The following is a 20,115-nucleotide window of genomic DNA, read 5'->3' on the forward strand; positions in this document are numbered from 1 at the left end:
GCTTACATTTGCTGGTATGTAGTTCTAGAAAATGAAACTGCACTCAGCAGACTGACCTAACATTAACTGTCAACACATTCCTTCAAGAGTAATCCAGTTTCTGTGACAGTTTTGTTGCAAACATTCTCAGCATTCATTCCACTACATAGATTTACTCTGACTCATGACGAAAGAGTAAAAGAAATAATCACTTCAATGGTTGTTCCTACAATTTCATATACTATGGAATGATTGAAGAGACATAAAAAAGAGACGATAGTTTTATGCAGACCCCATCTGAGTGCACAGAAAAGCTTTATGCTGCATAGATTCTGCTTTGCTTTAAGAGCAGAGGGTGATAGAACCTGTTCCACAGGAAATCTCAGATCTGTCCCTGACCTTTACTCCACAGTACTATAGTAACACTGTTTCAGTCCTAGTAGTGTGTTTTCTAAACCACAACATGAAACCAAATGTTAAGTGTGAAGTACATAAGCAGATTTTCTTTGTTGAAGTCATTTAACAAACAGGAAAAAAACCCAAACAACACATAAATCCAGTGATTTTTATGATGGACAAAGGTGTATTAGCAATTTAGATGGCGTGTTGATCAACTATACAGACTTATTTCAGAAAAGGAAACAAAAAGTGTCTAAAATACCAGTTATGACCGCCAGTGTTTAGGTAGAAAACTTATTTTGAATAATCTCACAGTGTCTACTGTAAAGAGCAGCCTGTGTGCCAGCAATCTGTTCCTTGAGAGCAAGTTATTCTGGTGATTCCACATAGAGTGATTGAATATTGAATATGAATATTGTGCAAAAGTTATTTATTTCAGTAATTCAACTTAAAAAATGAAACTAATGTATGGTATTGACTCATTACATGCAACGTGAGATGTTTCATGCCTTTATTTGTTATAATTTTGTTTTTGCATTAATTACTGCCTCAATGTGGTGTGACATAGATGCTATCAGCCTGTGGCACTGCTGAGATGTTATGGAAGACCAAGATGCTTCAGTAGCGGCCTACAGCTCTTCTGCATTGTTCGGTCTCATGTCTCCCATCTTTCTTTTGGCAATGCCCCATAGATTCTCTGTGGGGTTCAGATCAGGACAGTTTGCTGGCCAATCAAGCACAGTAATCCCGTGGTTATTGAACCAGGTTTTGGTACTTTTGGCAGTGTGGGCAGGTGCCAAGTCCTGCTGAAAAATGTTGTCAGCATCTCCAGAAAGCTCTTTTGTGAAAGGAAGGAAGCATGAAGTGCTCCAAAATGTCCTGGTCGACATATCTGTGAAGGTTCTCACAGAAGGTCTCCTGTGAAGGTCTCCTGGTAGAAGGCTGTGTTGACTCTGGACTTAATAAAGCACAGTGGACCAACACCAGCAGATGACATGGCTCCATAAATCAACACAGACTGTGAAAACTTCTCACTGAAATTCAAGCATCTTGGATTGTGTGCCTCTCAGTTCTTCCTCCAGACTCTGGGACCTTAGTTTCCAAGTGAGATGCAAAATTTGCTCTCATCAGAAAAGATGACTTTGGACCACTGAGCAACAGACCAGTTCTTTTTTTTCTTTGGCCCAGATTCAATTCATTTCAATTCAATTCAATTTTATTTATATAGCGCCAAATCCCAACAAAAGTCGCCTCAAGGCGCTTCATAGGTACAGAGAAAAACCCCTATGAACAAGCACTTTGGCGACAGTGGGAAGGAAAAACTCCCTTTTAACAGGAAGAAACCTCCAGCAGAACCAGGCTCAGGGAGGGGCGGGGCCATCTGCTGCGATTGGTTGGGGTGAGAGAAGGGAGACAGGATGAAAGACATGCTGTGGAAGAGAGACAGAGGTTAATAACAGGTATGATTCAGGAGGATTCAGGGTCACCTGATAAGAAGCTTCTGATGTTGTTTGTTGTTCAGGGATTGCTTGACAAGAATATGCCGTCCACTAGAATATGAACTAAACATGAACAAGTTTGCAGAGGAAGAGGATGAGCTGACCAACTGTGGAATAATATTAATAATAATGATGATATACAAATTTTATTAGCACACTAAATTTATTATTGTGTGTTCAAGTTAAAGGAAGTTTGTTCCAGTGTTGCAGCTGAGAGAGTCAAAGCATGGTCCACCTTTGTTCCAAGCCTCGAGTGTGGAGCCTGAAACATGAGGCGATTCTCAGGTGACACTTTTAAGGTATTTGGAGTTGTAAAGTGGATCGTACCATTCAGCGATACGACAGTAATCACTAAAAGCTCAAGTTGGATTCTGCAGCAAATATGAAAACAGTGAAATTGTGGGCTGGCAGTGGTGATGTGTTCCCTTCACCAAGTGTCTTACCAACCAACTATTCCGCGCGTATATAAAACAGGTCCGTGGCTCCGAACCGTAGTAAAGGGACCTCTGGCTAATACGGTTCGTGTCGGGCTCGTAGCTGAAAAAAATCTAGCTTTACTTTGTTGTCTGTGTCAACTTTCCTACGCGAGAGACAGAGAGAGGCGTTGAAAGGCTGTCAGGGAGACCTACCTTGTCACCACATTTGAGCAGGTGAATCCAAAGGGAAGATACGCTTCATCATGTTTTCTAGTCTTTGGCTTGGAAGCATATTTGGCGATGCTTCATTTTCTGCTTTGACTGTGTGTGGGAGCCCCATCAAAAACCTATCCATTATGGTGGCAGTGTCTAAGCCTTCCTCTTTTTTTATATATATATAATTCATATACCACGTCAGTGGTATGAATTACTACCAGTATCATTAGAAGGCATTACATACATTTTCAATGCTATGCAGATGGTGCACAACTTTATCTATCCATGAAGCCAGATAACACACAGATAAACTGCAGGAATGTCCTAGAAGCATAAAGACCTGATTGGAATTTGACTTTATTTATTTAAAAGGGACAGCGCATATTAGTGAACATATACCAAGTATACTAAGTATCCCAGAGTTAGCCAGGGCTGCTTTTCATCTGTAGTCTCTGGCAAGTCAGACAAAAATTATATGAAAAGGAATTTAGCACACCATAAGATACAACAACCCAGTACAGACAACAAATACATAAATTTCATTCGTAATTTTTTTAGGTATTATGGACTGATGAAATAAAATTTAAAAACTTCGGCTCATCACACAGGATCATTGCATGCTGTCGAGTAGGTAAAAGGATGGTTCCACAGTGTGTGTCATCAACTGTCAAACATGGAGGAGGAAGTGTGATGGTCTGGGGCTGTTTGCTGGATCCAGGGTCGGTGACCCGTACACAGTGAGAGGCTCCCTGAACCAAAACAGCGACCTCAGAATTCTGCAGCGCCATGAAAAACCCAGATGATCTGATATCCTCGGGTCGGAGTTGTTCCCACATCATCATAATAAATGTTGTTCCAGGTTCAACATTGCAAGTGACCAATCACATTGTTGTGAGTCCTCCTTTTGTCCCTTTGAAAAATACCGCCTTAAAAAAAATCTACTTCACTTGCAAGAAGAGAAACTGCTTCTGTCCGCCGATCCAGGAACTTGAATTCTTTGCATTTCAGGATACTTTTCTTTAATAAACGGTAAACATTATACATATTGTCCTTGCAGAGGCGCTTTCTCTTCTCGCAAGTGAAGTAGATCTTTTGAAGGCGTTTGTTTTGTTCGAGGTCGCGGATGAAGGGAACAACACCAACACGAGGATATCAGATCGTCCGCAAAACCCTCTGGTATGCACTTAGTTGATCAGAAGTTCATCCTACAGCAAGATAATGACCCAAGACATAAGTCCAAGCTATGCCAGAACTACCTCAGGAAAAAAGAAGAAGATGGTAAACATGGCTTGGCCTCCACAGTCTCCAGACGTAAACCCCATCGAGCAGGTTTGGGATGAACTGGACAGAAGAGTAAAAGCAAAGCAACCTACAAGTGCTACATTTATAGGAATTGCTGTAACAACTCCAATTGCTTATTTGTACTGTGCTTTCATTTCAGAGTGCAATGAGATATTAAACTGTGTGTCCTAAATCCTTTGACCCGTAGTGTATATAAACCAAATGAACCAATGAAGAAGTATACAGTTATTGAGACCCCTGAGAATGTGTTACACCATAAAAACATAGCCATCAATACGTCTTTGAGAATTTAAGAAACATTAAGAAATTTCATTGTGTTTTTATCTGCTTGAGCAGAGCTGCGCCGATCATTAAATCCCATACACAATTTCGCCATCCTGAATTTCTGTATTTTTATGTTTACATGAACTTATGAATTAATCTGTACTGGAGGTGTGATTGATTTCCAAAATGTTTGAGCCAAATTTCATGAAAATCTATCCAATGTTTGTTGACTTTCAGTGTGAGCAGAAGTGTTGGACACAGGTAAGTCTGGCCTTGCTTTTACAATAGACTAAAAAATATGACAATCATCATTACTTTTGTTTATAAGTTCTTGCATCAGTTCATTTATTTCTTTGTCATGTTTTTCCTCGAGGTCCTCCTTTTCCTCTGGATCGTCCACATACTTCCTTTCATGTTCATGCTTTTTCAGTAGCTTGCGGACTTTTTTTGTGTTTGCCCTCTTTTTGGTGAAACATCTCATTAAGTTATATATCTCTTCTTTGTGTTTTTTCATTTGTTCTTCTTTCTCAGCTTTTAGTGCTTTTAAGATGTCATATTGCTCATCTTCGGCTGTCCAGTCCTTACCCTCTTTCATGAATTTCTCCCTGAATTCGTTGTATTCCTCTGCTTGTTTTCTGGCTTTTTCTTCAAATGTTTCCTTCATTTCCATCAGTTTTTTCTCATAGTTTTCCTCCAGTTCCCTTTTCTCTTTTTCTGCCTTTTCTTTTACTTCTTTCTCAAGAACATATTTTTCCTGCTCATATTCTTTCAGATTGTTCATCATTTTCTGCTCCTCCTGTTGCCTCATTTCATTTTCCTGTTTTCTTTTCTGCCACCACTCTTTTTGTTCATTCTCCCATGCCACCTGTTTCTCTTTCATTTCTGCTTTGCTCTGCTCCAGTTGTCTGTCGATGATTTGTTTTGATTCCAGTTCTTCTTTCATTTTTACTTCTAAGTCTAAAAACCTTTGTTCCCAATCCCTACGCTGTGATTCTTCCTCTTCTTTCTTCTTTCTGTCTTCTTCATCTCTTAATTCTTGTTCTCTTTTTCTTATGGTAAGCTGTCTCTTCACTTTTTTAAGCTCTTTGTCTCTTTGTTTTCTTTCTTGTTCAATTTCTGTTTTCTGTTCTTCCATTTTTTTCTTCATTTTTTGCATTTCCTCCTCATGTTTTCTTTTAAGGTCTTCCATCTCTCTGTTTATTTCTTCCTCCTTCTCTTTCAGAATCGTTTCAGTTTTTTTCTTGATTGCAGCTTCAGCTTCTTGCAGCATATTATTGGTGAAACAGCTTCCACCATTTCTTTTGACCATGTCATCGATCTTTGTTATCAGCTCAGTGACTTGTTTGCGGTTTTGTTCATCTAAGTTATTAAACACATGGTATCTTTGCCCACAATCATCAATCAGCTTCTTAAAGGAATCATCAGATTTTGCAATGTAATCATGAATGGACTGCTTCTCATGTTTCAGTGAATCTCCTCTAGTGAAAAGAATGATGGTGAATTTTTCTGAATTCTTCCCAAAGCCCTCCTTGATAAGTTTTAATGCTTCCTTCTCTTCTGGTGTGATTCTCTCAGTCTTTAAAACCAGCAGGAAGACGTGTGGTCCTGGAGCCAGAAGACTGAAACATTTCACCATCTCCTCATTGATCTCTTCATGTGACAAACTGTTATCAAACAGTCCAGGAGTGTCGACCACAACAACAGGACGACCGTCCACTTCACCGTATGCTTTCTGACAATGTTTGGTGACAGATCTGGGGTTATTCTCAGCTTTGAACTCTCTTTGTCCTAGAATGGTGTTTCCAGAAGAGCTCTTTCCATTGCCAGTCTTACCTAGCAAGACAATTCTGAGAGGCTCTGAGCTCTGCTTCTCTTCATTACCTGTGAAATAACAACACATTAGTTAAATGGCAGGATAGTCCAATAGATAATATGGTGCTGAAAGCACAATATATTTTAGATGTCATTACTTTTTGTCTTTGTGTCTAAAGTTAAATTTAATAATCGGTGCAAGGGCTTAATGGGAGCTCCACGCTGCTTTTATCTCATTTTTATTCAATTCCACCAGCAGCACCAGAAAAATAAAGAAGGAACACAGGAAAATACAAAGAAGGAGGAATCCACAAGCAGTTTACACAATCCACATTTAAGGTTGCTCTAAATGTAATTATTAAAAGAACAAACAACAAATAAAATCAAACATTAAACAAGATTATTGAGTAACGGCTAGAAAGATGTAGGAGGATCTCAGGGGACACGAGGAATGTAAAAGAAAACAAAAACTGTTATTTTACGACCCAAGTCTGCTACAGATAAACTTTGTGTCTGTCCATGTCAAAGAAAATCTTATGATCTTATAATTGAATTCTGTTACATTTAGTCCCCATTTTTCAGTTACACTTTCAAATTCATCTAAATCAAAATCTTGCTTTCACTATTTTTGCACTTTTGTCTCCCAGTCAGTCAGCACCTAGTACACTATCTTTATATTCATTTCAAGCTTTTACTGAATTTTTCAGGCCATGCATCTTTCCACCTTTTAATCTCCACTTCAAACAGGTTGCCAATCCAAAGACTTTATTTTCATGGTCCAGCACGCTGTTTGCTGTTTTGGGTTCTCCTTTCTGTCTAAGCTGAGCTAAGCAGGTTAAAATCTGCCAGGAGGCGGCCGCATCTGTTCCTGATTGTCTTCATCTTCTGCCAGTACTTAACAACCAACTCCAATGATCACTCCATGCCAATCTGGCTCTCTAGACTGGTGATCTGGAGTCTCCTTGTTTCTCCTGTGTTTTTCCCCCCAGGACTCTCTGTCTGACCAAAGAGCGGCTTCATTTCCAGTGCTACTTATTAATCCCACTTGAGTTATTAAGTTAGAGATGGGCAGATGGAGGCTTGTGAAGGTTTTGAGGCTATTTCCTGATTGTTGCTCTGAAAAAGTTCAGAGCCTTAAAGTCAGACCTTACCAGTGGAATCGAATGGTCATCTGCAGCTATAGCAGCAACAAACTTCCAAATGATTCACACAACTGGTTGATTTCAGTTCCAACACAAAATGAAAAATTCAGTCTTGAGCAGTTGTGTCTTCATTCTAAGAATAATTCCCCACACATGAAAGTGTTCATGTTTACCCTATGACACAACTCACCAGGGGGAAACAGACCAGTGGCTCCCTTTCAAGTACCTCTTCTGAACCAGCTCTCTGGATCAATTCAGTGGATCTCTTTTCTGTGGACTCCTCAAAGCTAGCCCGCCTGTCCTCTCTCTCAGTGACCATAGCCCCAGGAATTCACATGGCTAAGTTCACCTCCAGTTACTCAGTGGCTTCATTTAATAAACCTTGTGAACTTTAAATGTGTCTGTTTTGAGTCCTACTGAAGAGTCCAGTTAGGTTTATTGACATTTTGGAAACAACATCAGCAATCTGATGATTTCCCACCGGTATCTTTTTTCTAGCTCTCTTTTCTTGTTTTGTCCCCTTCTCTGTCTTCCCTTTGTTTCTCTGTATTCAACTCATAAATGGGTTAATTAACAGACACTGTTAGATTTGGGTACTTACACTGCTTCAGAGACACTGCCTTCATTTATTTTGCTACCGATGGAGCTATAGTGCAGGTTGCAGAGACATGCCCCAGATAATGCCCCTTCTTATGCTGCCCTGTGAGATCAGTTGCTGTTGGGACTACAGGAGAGCCCCATAGCTCTGGCCTTGAAGGTATGCAAGAACCCAAGAAGATTTTGCTGCCATATGCCAGGAGAAGCTGCTGCTGGATTCAGAGCATGGACATGCCCAATCTGAGGTAAATTGACATATGTGTAATAATGTATGTGGCCCCATTAAATCTGAGCAGGAAGCAAACTGGAGAGAGGTGCTAAACTGGAGATATTAGAGGATGTTTAGTCACAGATAAAATGATTTGGGTGGCCAGGGCCCTGAGAGTGTTAAAGAATGGTAGAGTCCCAGTGGGAGCCTATAACCTACACTCCTATAATCCATAGGTCTACCAGAAGCTGGGTAAGCTATACTGTGTGAATGAGTCAAATGTGCATGGCCCTGGTGACCTGAGTCTTTCCCTTGAAGCAGGCAGAGTCATGGACAATGTCGCCACCTCAGAAAACAAGGAATCGTCAGCAGAGATGTGCAAAATGGCTAAAAGACTTGATCTGTCTGAGTCCCAACAGGGGAGCTGTGATCTTACTAGTTAAATGTTAAAGGGTGTTTTCAAGCATATTCAGAATTTTTAGAGTTAGGGAGAGGTGTTAACCGCTGCCTCCTACCAGTTCTGTGTGTAAGGGAGTTATGTGAGATAGTTGTGGTCTACTACTCCACATCCAAAGTTGACTTGAGGTGACAAGGATGCCTCCTGGGTGAGGTGTTCTGGGCATCTCCCTGCAGCAGGAGGCCTGTGGGCAGGACATGCCGGAGAGATTGTATCTCTCAGCTTGCCTGGGAATAAGCTAGAAGAGGTGGCCGAGGGGAGGGAGGGTTTCTCTGCTTAGGCTGCTGCCTCCATGACCCACACACGTATAAGCGGAAGAAAATGGATGGGTTTTTAATCTATTACTGTTGACATGAATGAGTATAGTGTCAATCTTTGATTCTCCATTTATACTTACAGTTGTTGATGGTTTTTTTCAGTGTCAGAAGTTCAGCTTGTTGCATGTTGATACATTTCGCTTGCTCTCTGATTTTTTCTATTTGAGCATGTGCAAATGTCTCTGTCGTATAGCAGTATGATCTGGCCATGGTGTGTCTCATTTGATCCACATGATGAAAAATCTGAGCGATCTGCTGTTTGTCTTTCATGTTGAGAACAACTGATCTTCCTCCACAGCTCTCACAGAGCTCCTGGATGTCTTCATTATCCTTTAGAAAGTTACCAACAGTTGGATCTGTAGGATCTGAGTCCACAGTGAACAGAATCATGGTGAAGTCATTGACTCGAGAGCTGAATGTGTTCTGGATGGTCTCTAACTCTCCCTTGTCTTCATCAGTGAGGGGAGCCACAGGTAGGACCAGGATGAAGGCATGGACACCCTCAGGATCACAGAGGGAGATACACCTGAGTGATTCCTCCATCACTGCCTCCTGAGGTTTTCCATACAAGGCAGGCAGCTCCACCAGGGAAACCCAACGTCCACACACCTCTCCCTGATGTTTAACACACTCTGATGAGTTGGAGGCTGAATGAAGCTCAGTCTGACCTAAAATGGCCTTGGCTGCTGACGTCTTCTCTGCTCCTCTCCTCCCACACAGAACCAGGTTTAGAGATGGTTTGATGAGTTCAGATTTTATTCTTCTGATACCTTCAGGTGGTTCTTTTATGTCTTCAGACTTTGGTCTGATGGTCTCTTCAGTTAATCTGAGGAAATTCCTTCTATTTTCATGCACAATAGTCTCAATCTTATTCATCAACAGTTTGAGGTCATTTTTATACATGCCATAGTGTTTTCCTTCACACTTCTTAAGCAGCTGATTTACAGTGAAATTTGCCTCCACCCCCTCCTGTGCAGTGATGAGCATTGTGTGTTTAAAGGCATCTTCACCAAACAAACCCAGGATAAAGTTCAGCCTTCGTTTCTTCTCATCGGTGAATGAAGGCTCCACTATCAGCAGCAGAACATTTGGTCCAGGAGGACAAAGACTCACACAGCTCTTCATCTCCTCTCTCACCGTCTCCTCAGACAGACTGAAGATGTTTGGAGTTTGAATGACTGTTAAACTGTTTCCCTCCCACTCTCCAGAGATGGCCACACAGTGATCAGCTCGTGGAGGTCTCTGAACATTTCCTGTGATGAAGCTGCTCAGTGTCCTCTTCGAATTCTCTTTTTCTCCCAACAGCACAATCCTGAGAGCAGAGGCTGTAAGAAAATATGAATATTGTTTTATTGATATTGGGAAAACATTTTTTGGAGAATTGTCAGGTGGCTTTAGAAAGATTTCAAATTCAAATCCAGTGAGTCTCATCCCAGAAACTTGATAAACCTATGATGTACTTTTGTATAACGGATTTAATAGCAGAGAAACCAAACTGAAATGTTTTTCACTTCTGCTTTTTTCTATTTCACTTCTCACATTCATAGTTTTCTGTCATCAGAGTCAAAAGGGATTTTGCTAAACTGTGACTACACTAATAAAAACACAATAGCAGCAAACATATGTTTAAAAATTACCCAAATACTGCAAAACGTTGCTCTGAGCTGACAAAAACAAAAGCTTCAGAGGTCCAACACCCATCAACTGTATGAGGTGGGTGGAGTGTGTGGATAGCATCAAATTCCCGGGCCTCCACATCACCTTGGATCTGACTTGGTCACTGAACACCTTCGTTCTGATGACGAAGGCCCAACAAAGAACCTTCTTCCTCATGAAACTGAAGAGAGTGGACTCTCCCTTCAGTTGCTCCAGAACATGTGATGGAGAGCATCCTCTGCCACAGCATGATGGTACGGCCACTGCACAGTCCAGGACAAATGACTTGGACCGGCTGGTGAAAAGTGCCCAGCGGATTGGCGGACGACAGCTAACAGACCTCAATTCAGTATAATTACTAACTCTGGCAGACTGCAAAGGAAGGCCAGTCGTATCGCTGCTGACCTCACTCGCCCGAGACACGAACTGTTCATCCTGCTGTTGTCTAGGAAACGGTACAGATACATAAACACCACCCAGCTGAGGAAAGCTTTCTCCCAAGAGCTGTGAAAGCCATCCACCTGCCCGTCCCTCTGCTCCCCTGCAGACTGCTAAAGATTTCTGCATTTATTTTTTATATCTTTTTAATAAAAATCTCATTTATTTATTTATAATTTTTGTATTTTATATATTTCTGACAGCACCACTGTAATTTTTGTTATGATCTAGCAACAAAATGACAATAAATAAATCTTGAAGTTTCTCGAAGTAGTCACGTACCTCTGGGCAAAAGTTTCCTTTTACTTTCAGTGTTAGAGCTCCGTCCTAAGATGACACACAGACACAAATCAATCAGCCAATAAATTAATGTCATCCAATAATCAAACATAATGATGTTTGTTTATTAGTGCTGTCAGCGTTAATCTTGGTAAAATGACGTTAATGGCATAATCACATTTGCGCGGCTAACGCGTTAACAAGCTAACCGTGCTAACGCATTGACACTGTGCAGCCCTCGCACCGGGCGTTAACTCGCTAACGGAGATTTGCCGCATTAATGCAGTTATGACGTTAACGTCATTTTAGTGAGATTAACGCTGACAGCAGTAATGTTTATATTTATTTTACACGTCCCACTTACCAGGAGCCGACTCAACAATGCGTGTTTCAGTGTTTTTTAGGCTCCAGTGAACATTCGGTGAAGCATCCACATATAGATCACAGCTCACATACTCTCCATTGTTCTCTTTGACTATCTGAAACATGCGTGTTAACAGCTGTGAGCGCTCGAGGTTCTTCTGCCACAGAAACCTGCCTGCACATTTTCCGATCATGTCCTTTAAGGGTGGATGCTTCTCATAACTTTCCATGTAATCTGATTTCTCTTCTCCTTTGGGTGTTAACATCAGAATTAGTGAATGCTCAAATGACTGATCACTGAACAGCTGGAGGACTTTGCAGAGTCTCTTTCTGTGGTTCTCAGTGAAGTCTTCAGGCTGCAGAACCAGCAGGAACACATGAGGTCCAGGATCAGAGAGCCTCACACAGGTTTCTACATGTTCTCTTAGTTTTTGTTCAGAGATGCTGGAAGACATCACGTCTGGGCTGTTGATGTGAAGAATTTCATTCTCTCCCAGCTGTTCTCTGACTCGAAAATAGCAGTCTGCTCTTTCAGCTTTTAACGCAGTTACTCCCAGTATGAAGCTCTCCGCCACTGTCCTCTCACTCCAGTTATTCCACAGGAGAACCACCCTAAGTTCAGACACTGACAAAAAAAATCAGGACACAAAATAAAATACCACAAAATAATATAGTGATTTACAGATGAAAGAAACTGAGTTTCTGTCCTGCACCAATTCTCCCTTCTTTGCTCTGTGGCACAGATCATTTACCTGCAACACTCCTATTGAGTCGTAACAGGAGTTAAGCACAGCAGGGTTTCAATAACCTCCAAACAACTAATGGGACAAACTGCCAGCACAGAAAGTAAATATCAGAGTTATTACAACTCTGGGATGTAAGTCTCATGCTGGGACTTGTTGAACTTTAACCAAAATGCATTTTTTGAAGTTTCATTCTGAGAATGATCAAAAAACAGAAACATGCAGTGACTCATCATCAGCTGAATAACTACAGCCATAAATCCAGCTGACAGTGTAATCATTCATGGTTTTAGTTACCGATAGAGCATCACTGTAACCTGCCAACAAACAATTAAATCACTTGTCTACAGTGAGGAAGAAGAAATCTGTGACTGTCTGAAACAGTAGGTAGTGAAGGGCAGGTGAAGGAGGAAGGGTGGAGTGGGTGGAGCGTGTCGAGTGATTTGTGAGCAAGAGTGAAAGTGAAGGTTTAAAGACTGTAGTTGGATATTTTTCCAGGTAATATTTATGTTAAAAAAGTTAATTCTCTCACTTTAAACACTCGATGTGGTTTTTATTTTTAATTGTAAATAAAATAAGCATTCGTGAGATTTGCCTCTTATTGCGTTTTGTTTTTCATTTCTTCTTCACACAACATCCCTGAATAAGTTTGTGCACATAGTAAATACTCGTTACTTACCAGGCGCTGCGGTCTCCATTACGTCATTCAGCTGTGGACCTGCTGCCATTAAATTAGGAACCTAAGAAACAACAAGTGGAATTTTTACGTGTTTGTTTTTTAAAAACATGAAACAGGTGGGGGCTTGGTGCTTGTGTGTGTGTGTGTGTGTTCCACACAGAACTTGAGTTGTTTTGGCTGGTGGAGGACCGAGAGGTGGCTCAGCAGCAGCAACACTCTTTTCTATTGGATTGCCCAAATCCATGTGAGCAGTTTCAGCCAACACCGTAAAAAAAAAATCCTAAAAAAACAGTAATATTCAGGCAGCTGGGGCAAAATAATACCAGAAAATAACAGAAAATACCAGAAAATAACAGAGAATAACTTTCTCATGAAAATACAGTTATTTCAGTAATGACAATACAGTTTGTTGCCCTACTTTTACATGGGATTTTACCTTTTTCAAGTGCTTTTAAACATTAAATTAGGAACATTTTAATGTGATTGAACAATGAAATTACCTATAAACAAGGTCAATGAATGTGGCAATATGAATAATAATACTTAAATGTACAGAAATATACAGTTAACAGTTGGTTTAAATAATAATGGATTGCATTCATATAGCGCTTCACAATTCCACTTTATAATTCCCCTCTGACCATCACCAGTAGGTGAAGCGTCTTGCTCAAGGACACAACGACCGAGAGTGTCAGAGCCGGGGCTCAAACCGGCAACCTTCTGATTACAAGACGAACTCCCAACTCTTGAGCCACGATATATAAATAAATAATAACAATAATAATTATTATTTGATGTAAAAAAAGTTTCTACGAATAATTTCATATATTTTTCCATAGCATTACATTTGAATTCAAGAGTTCAGTCTTTCAAATAACGGACAAATATTTGTAAAATTATGACACATTTGTGAATTATTTTAACAATCTAAATATGCTTATGTACAGACAGATACATTTAAAAAACAAGAAAATTATGTTTTATTACATTTACAGTGATTTTACGTTAATTTACATTTGAAATGTAAAATCAGTCTATTTATGTGAATTTAATGATATTCTAGAAGAACAGAACAAAACTGTAAAATGTTTTTATATTAGGAGTTGTTTTTACAGTGAAGTTAATGAGTGAAGGGAAGCTATGCTAAGGTTAAGTGGCCTATAGTCTACATCTTGCTGTCTGCAAAGACAGAGTAACTTAAACGTACCATATAACTCCCACAAGTGCATACAATTCGACACAACTACACAAGCATTGTTTTAACCTTTTAAACCGAACGTTAACTTTACTCTGTCAACAGTCTGTTGTCTAAATTACTGAGCTGACAGAGTTACATAACTGCAGACGTCAGTAATGCAGCGTACTTGAATAACCTCCCGATCTTCAATCTTTTTTCGCTCAGCCGAGCCTCTCTGTTGCTGTGTGGAGCAGCCGGAGTCACTCACTCATGCACTGGGTCTCATAAGGAAACTCAGCTTTTTGATATAAAGTTTTTTTGTTCCCGAATACAAATATTTTTTAAAGTATTTGTTCGAAATAAGTATTCGGAAAAAACACGTTATTTGTGCCTCCACCCCTAGTTCTTATATAGCATCATCTCAATAAAGTCCTTGTCTGTTGTTACTTCCTCTCTTCTTCTTTATTTGGGTCGTTTTCACCAAACAGATGAACCAAACGTTGACACTCTTTAGAAAGAAAACTTTCATCTGAACAGATTAACTAGATCGCCTATTTATACATTTTATAACTAAGTCTGACTACTTTATTCAGCGATCAATAAACAATTAAAAAAACAGGGAGTATTGCCAAAGTTAGCAACATCTGTCTCAGAGGGAATCAGAGTGAACATCTCTGTTGCTTCCGTATATTATTAAAGGCTCCCTGTAAAATACTGCAGTGGATGAACTGACAGGGGCTAGAAGGGTCAGGTGACCCCGGACCCTCCAATAGCTGTAGGCTCAGACATCATGTGTTTCTTTCAAACAAGCTCTTGCTTTGATTTTCTGTCCATATTATGATAAAATATTTACAGTGTGAAGCGCCCTCAGATGACTGCAGTGATGAATTATTGTTACTTTAACAAAACTGACTGAACTGATGGAGAAAAGCTGCGTTGGACATTTCCTGCTTAAACTTTCAGACTTTTAACTGAGATGAATCTGTATTTGTGGAAACAGGATTTGCTTTGTTTGTTTCACATCATGGAGAAACCCTGAGGTGTGGCTCAGGTCACAGTTTCTCAGTTTGCTGGACTGTTGGCTTCAAAGCAGTGTTCACACGATCGCTGATCAATCATACCTGATGTTCAGCTTTGACAACTTTGGTGACTCTTGTCAAGGAATTCAGGAAATTTCTTGGATATTTTTAAGTCAGTTAATTATATCCAGTTTACTGAAAACCTGAAGCTGTGTAATTAAAGTAATTACAAACAAAGGAGCGACTAAAAATAAAAATAATCCCAGCTGAGCCGGTTAAACAGCTTCATCCTGTCTCTGCTCTGAACCTCCCAAATGAAACAACCGAAAGTAAAAGTCTGTTTGAAACTTTTACTTTAATGCAGGAATGTTCAAACATTTACGTTCCTATGAAACTGAATCATGTCATCATCTGATGCCACTCAGACGTTCTTAGTGTGACATAAAATACACATTAAAGTTTTTATGTGTATCTAAGAGTGCATGGTTTGAATTACAGAATATTCATTTGGGGAACACGTTTAAATGATTATCTCACGATTTTCTAATTCATCAAATATTCATGAGTGACATAATTTCAAGTGGACGAGCTCTTTCTATTAAAAGTTCATATTTAAACAAAGTACAGATTATTATCTGATGATAGTTTATGACCACATGTGTTAATCTTTATTTTCATTTCCTGTGTAATACCCGTCCATGAGATCACTGCCTCATCACGCTGTGTGTACAAACTGCGAGACGCACACCTCAGCTTTCAATATGAGACAAACAGCTTTGACACTGTGTTGTTGTTTGATTCTGCTGTTACTATTAATATAAAAGAATGCACTAAAAATACATGAGCCACTAATGACTAAAGCACAGAGACATTAGCTGAAATTATTTCATAAATCTATGAAAAGAAATAATAACAGTTAAAATGACATCAGCAGTAGGAGACAGAAACATTCAGATTTCGTTCAGCTGACTGGAAATAAAACAGCTTCAGTCTTTCTTCTTCTGTTTCAGTGGGATTATCAGTGAATGGTTGTTATGTATTATTAATAATCACGTTCAGTGCTGTTAAAATAAGATCAAACACATAATGAGTCCAGAAAGACAAACATGAAACAGGTCAGACAGTCCTGAGATCACAGCAGCAGCTGTTCACACTGACATGAACATCTCTCTCTTACCTTTCACCTTTCTCTCTCCTCTCGTCTGTTTCTCTGATGTGTTTCTCAGTTCACACGAAATATTTTCCTTCTGTGTGGAGTGAAAATGATCGTGTGAACTGAGCCTTTTATCCTGAGGTGTGAGGATGATCGGGATGAGGGACGGGCTACATCGTCCTTACTCGAAATTACATAACTTCAGGAAACTGGAGTGTTATTCACACACCTTTCCAAGAATCGAGCCTGGGCGCATGCACGCACACACACACACACACACGCACACACACACACACACACACACACGCACACACACACACACACACACACAGCTTGTGTTTTAATTTAAGCTTGGTATCCTGCCAGCTGACTTCAGATCAGTGATATTTACTGTAATTGCTGTTCTGCAGCTGTATGAATGCTGCTGTAGAAGTGACAGTGAAATAAATACTGAGGAATGATGATGATGATGAAGGTCTGCATGTCTGATTTCTGGTTTAGTTCCTTCTTCCTTTGTGTTTGACTGTTTCCTCCTCTTCCTCCTCCCATGTCCTCGTGTCTGCATGAGATAGTCTTTGCCTCTCTCTCAAACTCTTCTTCACTTCATGGTTTAATGTTACTTCCTCTTGTTGTTTCTATGATTTTACGTCTGCCTCTTCCTGCCCTCACCATCGTCCTGACTGAGGTCACCTGTCGTCTGTGTCTTTGTTCTGAAACCTCTCACACTTTTCTCCTCCTGGCTGCTTTCGGGTAATTATTGCTGTTTTTATTTCATTAATTAATTCATTGGAATAAATGACGTGTTTAAGGACGACTGAGTTTCTGTGCCCTGAATGCTGACCCACTTGCTCCCCTTCTTCTTGCATGTGAACAGACTTCTGGTGGAGGTTTGGATCCTACAGTTTTAGCAGTTACACACACAGATATACAAGTAAATAAATATATTCTTAGTACAAGTACACGACAAAATATGACAGTAAATTCCTAAGCTCTCTCACCGAGTTGAAAACCAAAGAATAAAAATGAGTCTTAAAGCACACTCAGAAAATCTGGAGGGTGAGTTCAAGCGTAACATGTGGAGGTAACTCATTCCAGAGTTTGGAGGCTTTGGCTGAGGAAGCTCAATCCCTCTGTTTCCAAATCTATCCTTCAAAATAGAGGAGATAAGATAAAATAAGAAACCACAGTGGGCTGGGAGGTCAGTTCCTTGATCATTAATATTCAAATTCTTATGACCATTGATCAACAACCACATACAGCAAGTTGAGGGTACGACACGACAGAGAGCACAGAAAAACTGAGGGCTCATATTCACAGGGGAGTAATCAGGGAATGGGAAACAGGAGGGAGACACAGCTGGGAGAAGTTAGACTAACGAGACAGGAGAAGTAAAACTGAACACACTGGTCGTGTCCAAATTCATGGGCTGCATCCTCCTGAGGACCCGGCCTTCGCGGTCTACATGGGCCGGGTCCTCAGAAGGTCGGGTAGGCCGGAAGTAAACGGCTGTGAAATTGGACGGTGTAGCCTTCTGATTAGCGTCACCGCTGTCTCGGTGGAGTTTAATAAACTCGGCCGTCTGCTCCTTGCTATCTAAAATATAACAGGACACTGGAGTAAACTCTCGACTGTCTCACACTTCTGTTTAATCAGTTTTCTGTTTGACGTTTATTCAGCTGTGTGAAAACCACCCGGGGGATTAATAAAGTTTTATTTTATCTAATCTAATAACTTTAATCTCAGCCAAACCGATTTACTCACGAACAAACAAAACACTGAAAAAAGTCAAACAATAACATTTTTAGGTTGTCTAAGTGACTTATATATCACGTTTAACCCGAGCAGCGAAACTCCGCGGTGATCTGAAAATGATGTGCCGGGAGTTGTGCCGTTCTCGGCGGCTTCAGTGACCCTCGAGCTCCCGGCTAGCTATCGAGCTGGTGGGTAACAGACGTCTCCGAAAACATCGAAGCACTTTTGCAAATATGCGATATCTTGATAAACCGAGCAGATATTTGATGTTTACACAGCTACTTTCTCGCCTGAAAATATGTTAAAAGTTTATTTTGTGACCCAGAAAGATTAGTAAGAGTAATTTTAAAACTTAGTAGCGGCCGCCATTGTTGGAAACTGGAGTTTGGCTGGGCCGCGCTATGAATTCTGGGATATGGTGGGCCACGAAGGACACACCCGACCCATCCTTCAAAGTCGGGGAAAAGGAGGACGCATTTGTCGGCTGCATTCGGAGGAGTCTACGAATTTGGACAGCCTTCGGCGCGTCGCTGTGACGTAATCGGTCTACAAATGCGGCCTCAGGAGGAAGCAGCCCATGAATTTGGACACGACCTCTGATATCAGACTGTGACTATCAAAATAAAACAGGAAACAAGAAAACATCACACAAGGATGCAGACTCGGCACAGAGAGGCAGACAGAACATAACACATGAAACTCAAACTATGCAAAACATGAGACACAAAACCCTAAACCAGCATCACTGAAAACAGATTATTGATAATAATAATAACAATAATAACCAACAAAGCACCAGGGAAACAAAACGATCCAACATTCAAAACTAAAACAAAACACAAGAACTAAAAATACTGTGTCGAAAGGAATCAGAACCGTGACAGGCTCTGCCACTATTCTACTTTTAAATACTGTAGGAACAACAAGTAGGCCTGCAGAGCGAGAGCGAAGTGCTCTAATAGGGTGATATGGTACTACAAGGTCATTAAGATAAGATGGTTTAAATATGCTCTCTCTTTCTAGTCCCTGTCAGGACTCTTGCTGCAGCATTTTGGATGAACTGAAGGCTTTTCATTGAGTTATTAGGACATCCTGATAAAAATGATTTATGTTGGTCGATATCAAAGAGCAAACCAAGATAATGAAACTGACTCATGATGGGCTAAAAACTGTCAGCAAAGATGTGGCAACCTGACAGGGAAAATCGTTGGAAACCTTTTGGGGAAATTACTGTTTCAAAACCTTTCTTTGTACCAATGTTAGGACATTTTGTGTTTCATCAACATTTACTTACACAAAATGTTCTTTTGATTTTTCAACCTGTCTTCTTTTTCATTTCTAGATTATAACTTAGTAGTGTTTCACATGTGTGGATGTGTGTGCACGTTTGTGTGGATTTGTTGTGGAGTCTGACAGCAGTTAGAAGGAAAGACCCGCCGAATCTCTCCGTCCCACATCGTGGCCACTGAAGGAGCTGCTGAGCGCTGTCAGAGTCTCCTGCATGGGCTGGGAGATGATAGCCTGTAAGTCTGTGTCCAGACTGTACCAGCCCATCACCAGGTGCAGACATGTAGTGCAGCGTTTTGTAGTGAAGACGTTTTACAGAGCTGATACAGAAAAGCTTTTGTGGGATTTCATCTTCCATGTGTAAATATGGAAACTGCATGTGATTGTTAATTACATGACTGCCAGTTCACACTTGAATTACAAATTAAATGATTCGCTTTTGAAAAACATCAAAAAATGAAAGTGTTCAAAACATGAAAGTGTTCAAAACATGAAAGTGTTGTGCTGATCAAGGGTCATTGTGGCTTAAATCACCAACTTTAAACCATAAACATTTTTGGTTCAAAGTTTGGAAACAACTGTAGCTTCATATATCAATAATCAACATCGGTCATTAGAGCCAGCGTTTTGTGTTTCATTTTGGTGTCATCTTTTGTTTTGTGTTCACTCTTATTTTGTATTGGTTGTTAGGGTTTGGTTGTTGTGTTTTATTATTCCTACCTGTGTCTCTCCTGTGCTCTGTTCGTGTCCCTGAGTTTGTGTTGTTAAACCGTCTGTGAGTTTCCTGTTTTACTTTGAAGGTTTGTGTCTCGTTGTGTGTAATTGGGTTCAGCTGTGTTTAGGGATGGGTATCGTTTAGGTTTTATCTGATACCGGTGCCAAACCGGTACTTTTGAAACGGTGCCGGTGCTTAAACGGTGCTCGAACCGGTGCTTAAAGAATGGAGAACACAAAATTGGTC

General features: G+C 40.3%; 2 protein-coding genes across 2 annotated transcripts in view; both read right to left on the reverse strand.

The window, feature by feature from the left end:
- The window catches only part of LOC146506120 (GTPase IMAP family member 2-like), a 126,549-nt gene that overhangs the window by 48,827 nt on the left and 57,607 nt on the right, over positions 1 to 20,115 (reverse strand). The window lies entirely within an intron of this gene.
- On the reverse strand, positions 2,774 to 12,861 carry LOC146506123 (uncharacterized). Its single transcript, XM_085179963.1, has 5 exons — positions 12,767 to 12,861; positions 11,346 to 11,969; positions 10,985 to 11,029; positions 8,689 to 9,933; positions 2,774 to 5,956 (listed from the first exon to the last, which is right to left on the reverse strand). The coding sequence occupies exons 1-5, from the start codon at positions 12,813 to 12,815 to the stop codon at positions 4,365 to 4,367; spliced, it is 3,555 nt and encodes a 1,184-aa protein (XP_085036089.1). The 5' UTR covers positions 12,816 to 12,861; the 3' UTR covers positions 2,774 to 4,364.

The sequence above is a fragment of the Neolamprologus multifasciatus genome, chromosome 12, assembly GCF_963576455.1.
Source record: "Neolamprologus multifasciatus chromosome 12, fNeoMul1.2, whole genome shotgun sequence".
NCBI lineage: Eukaryota > Metazoa > Chordata > Actinopteri > Cichliformes > Cichlidae > Neolamprologus > Neolamprologus multifasciatus.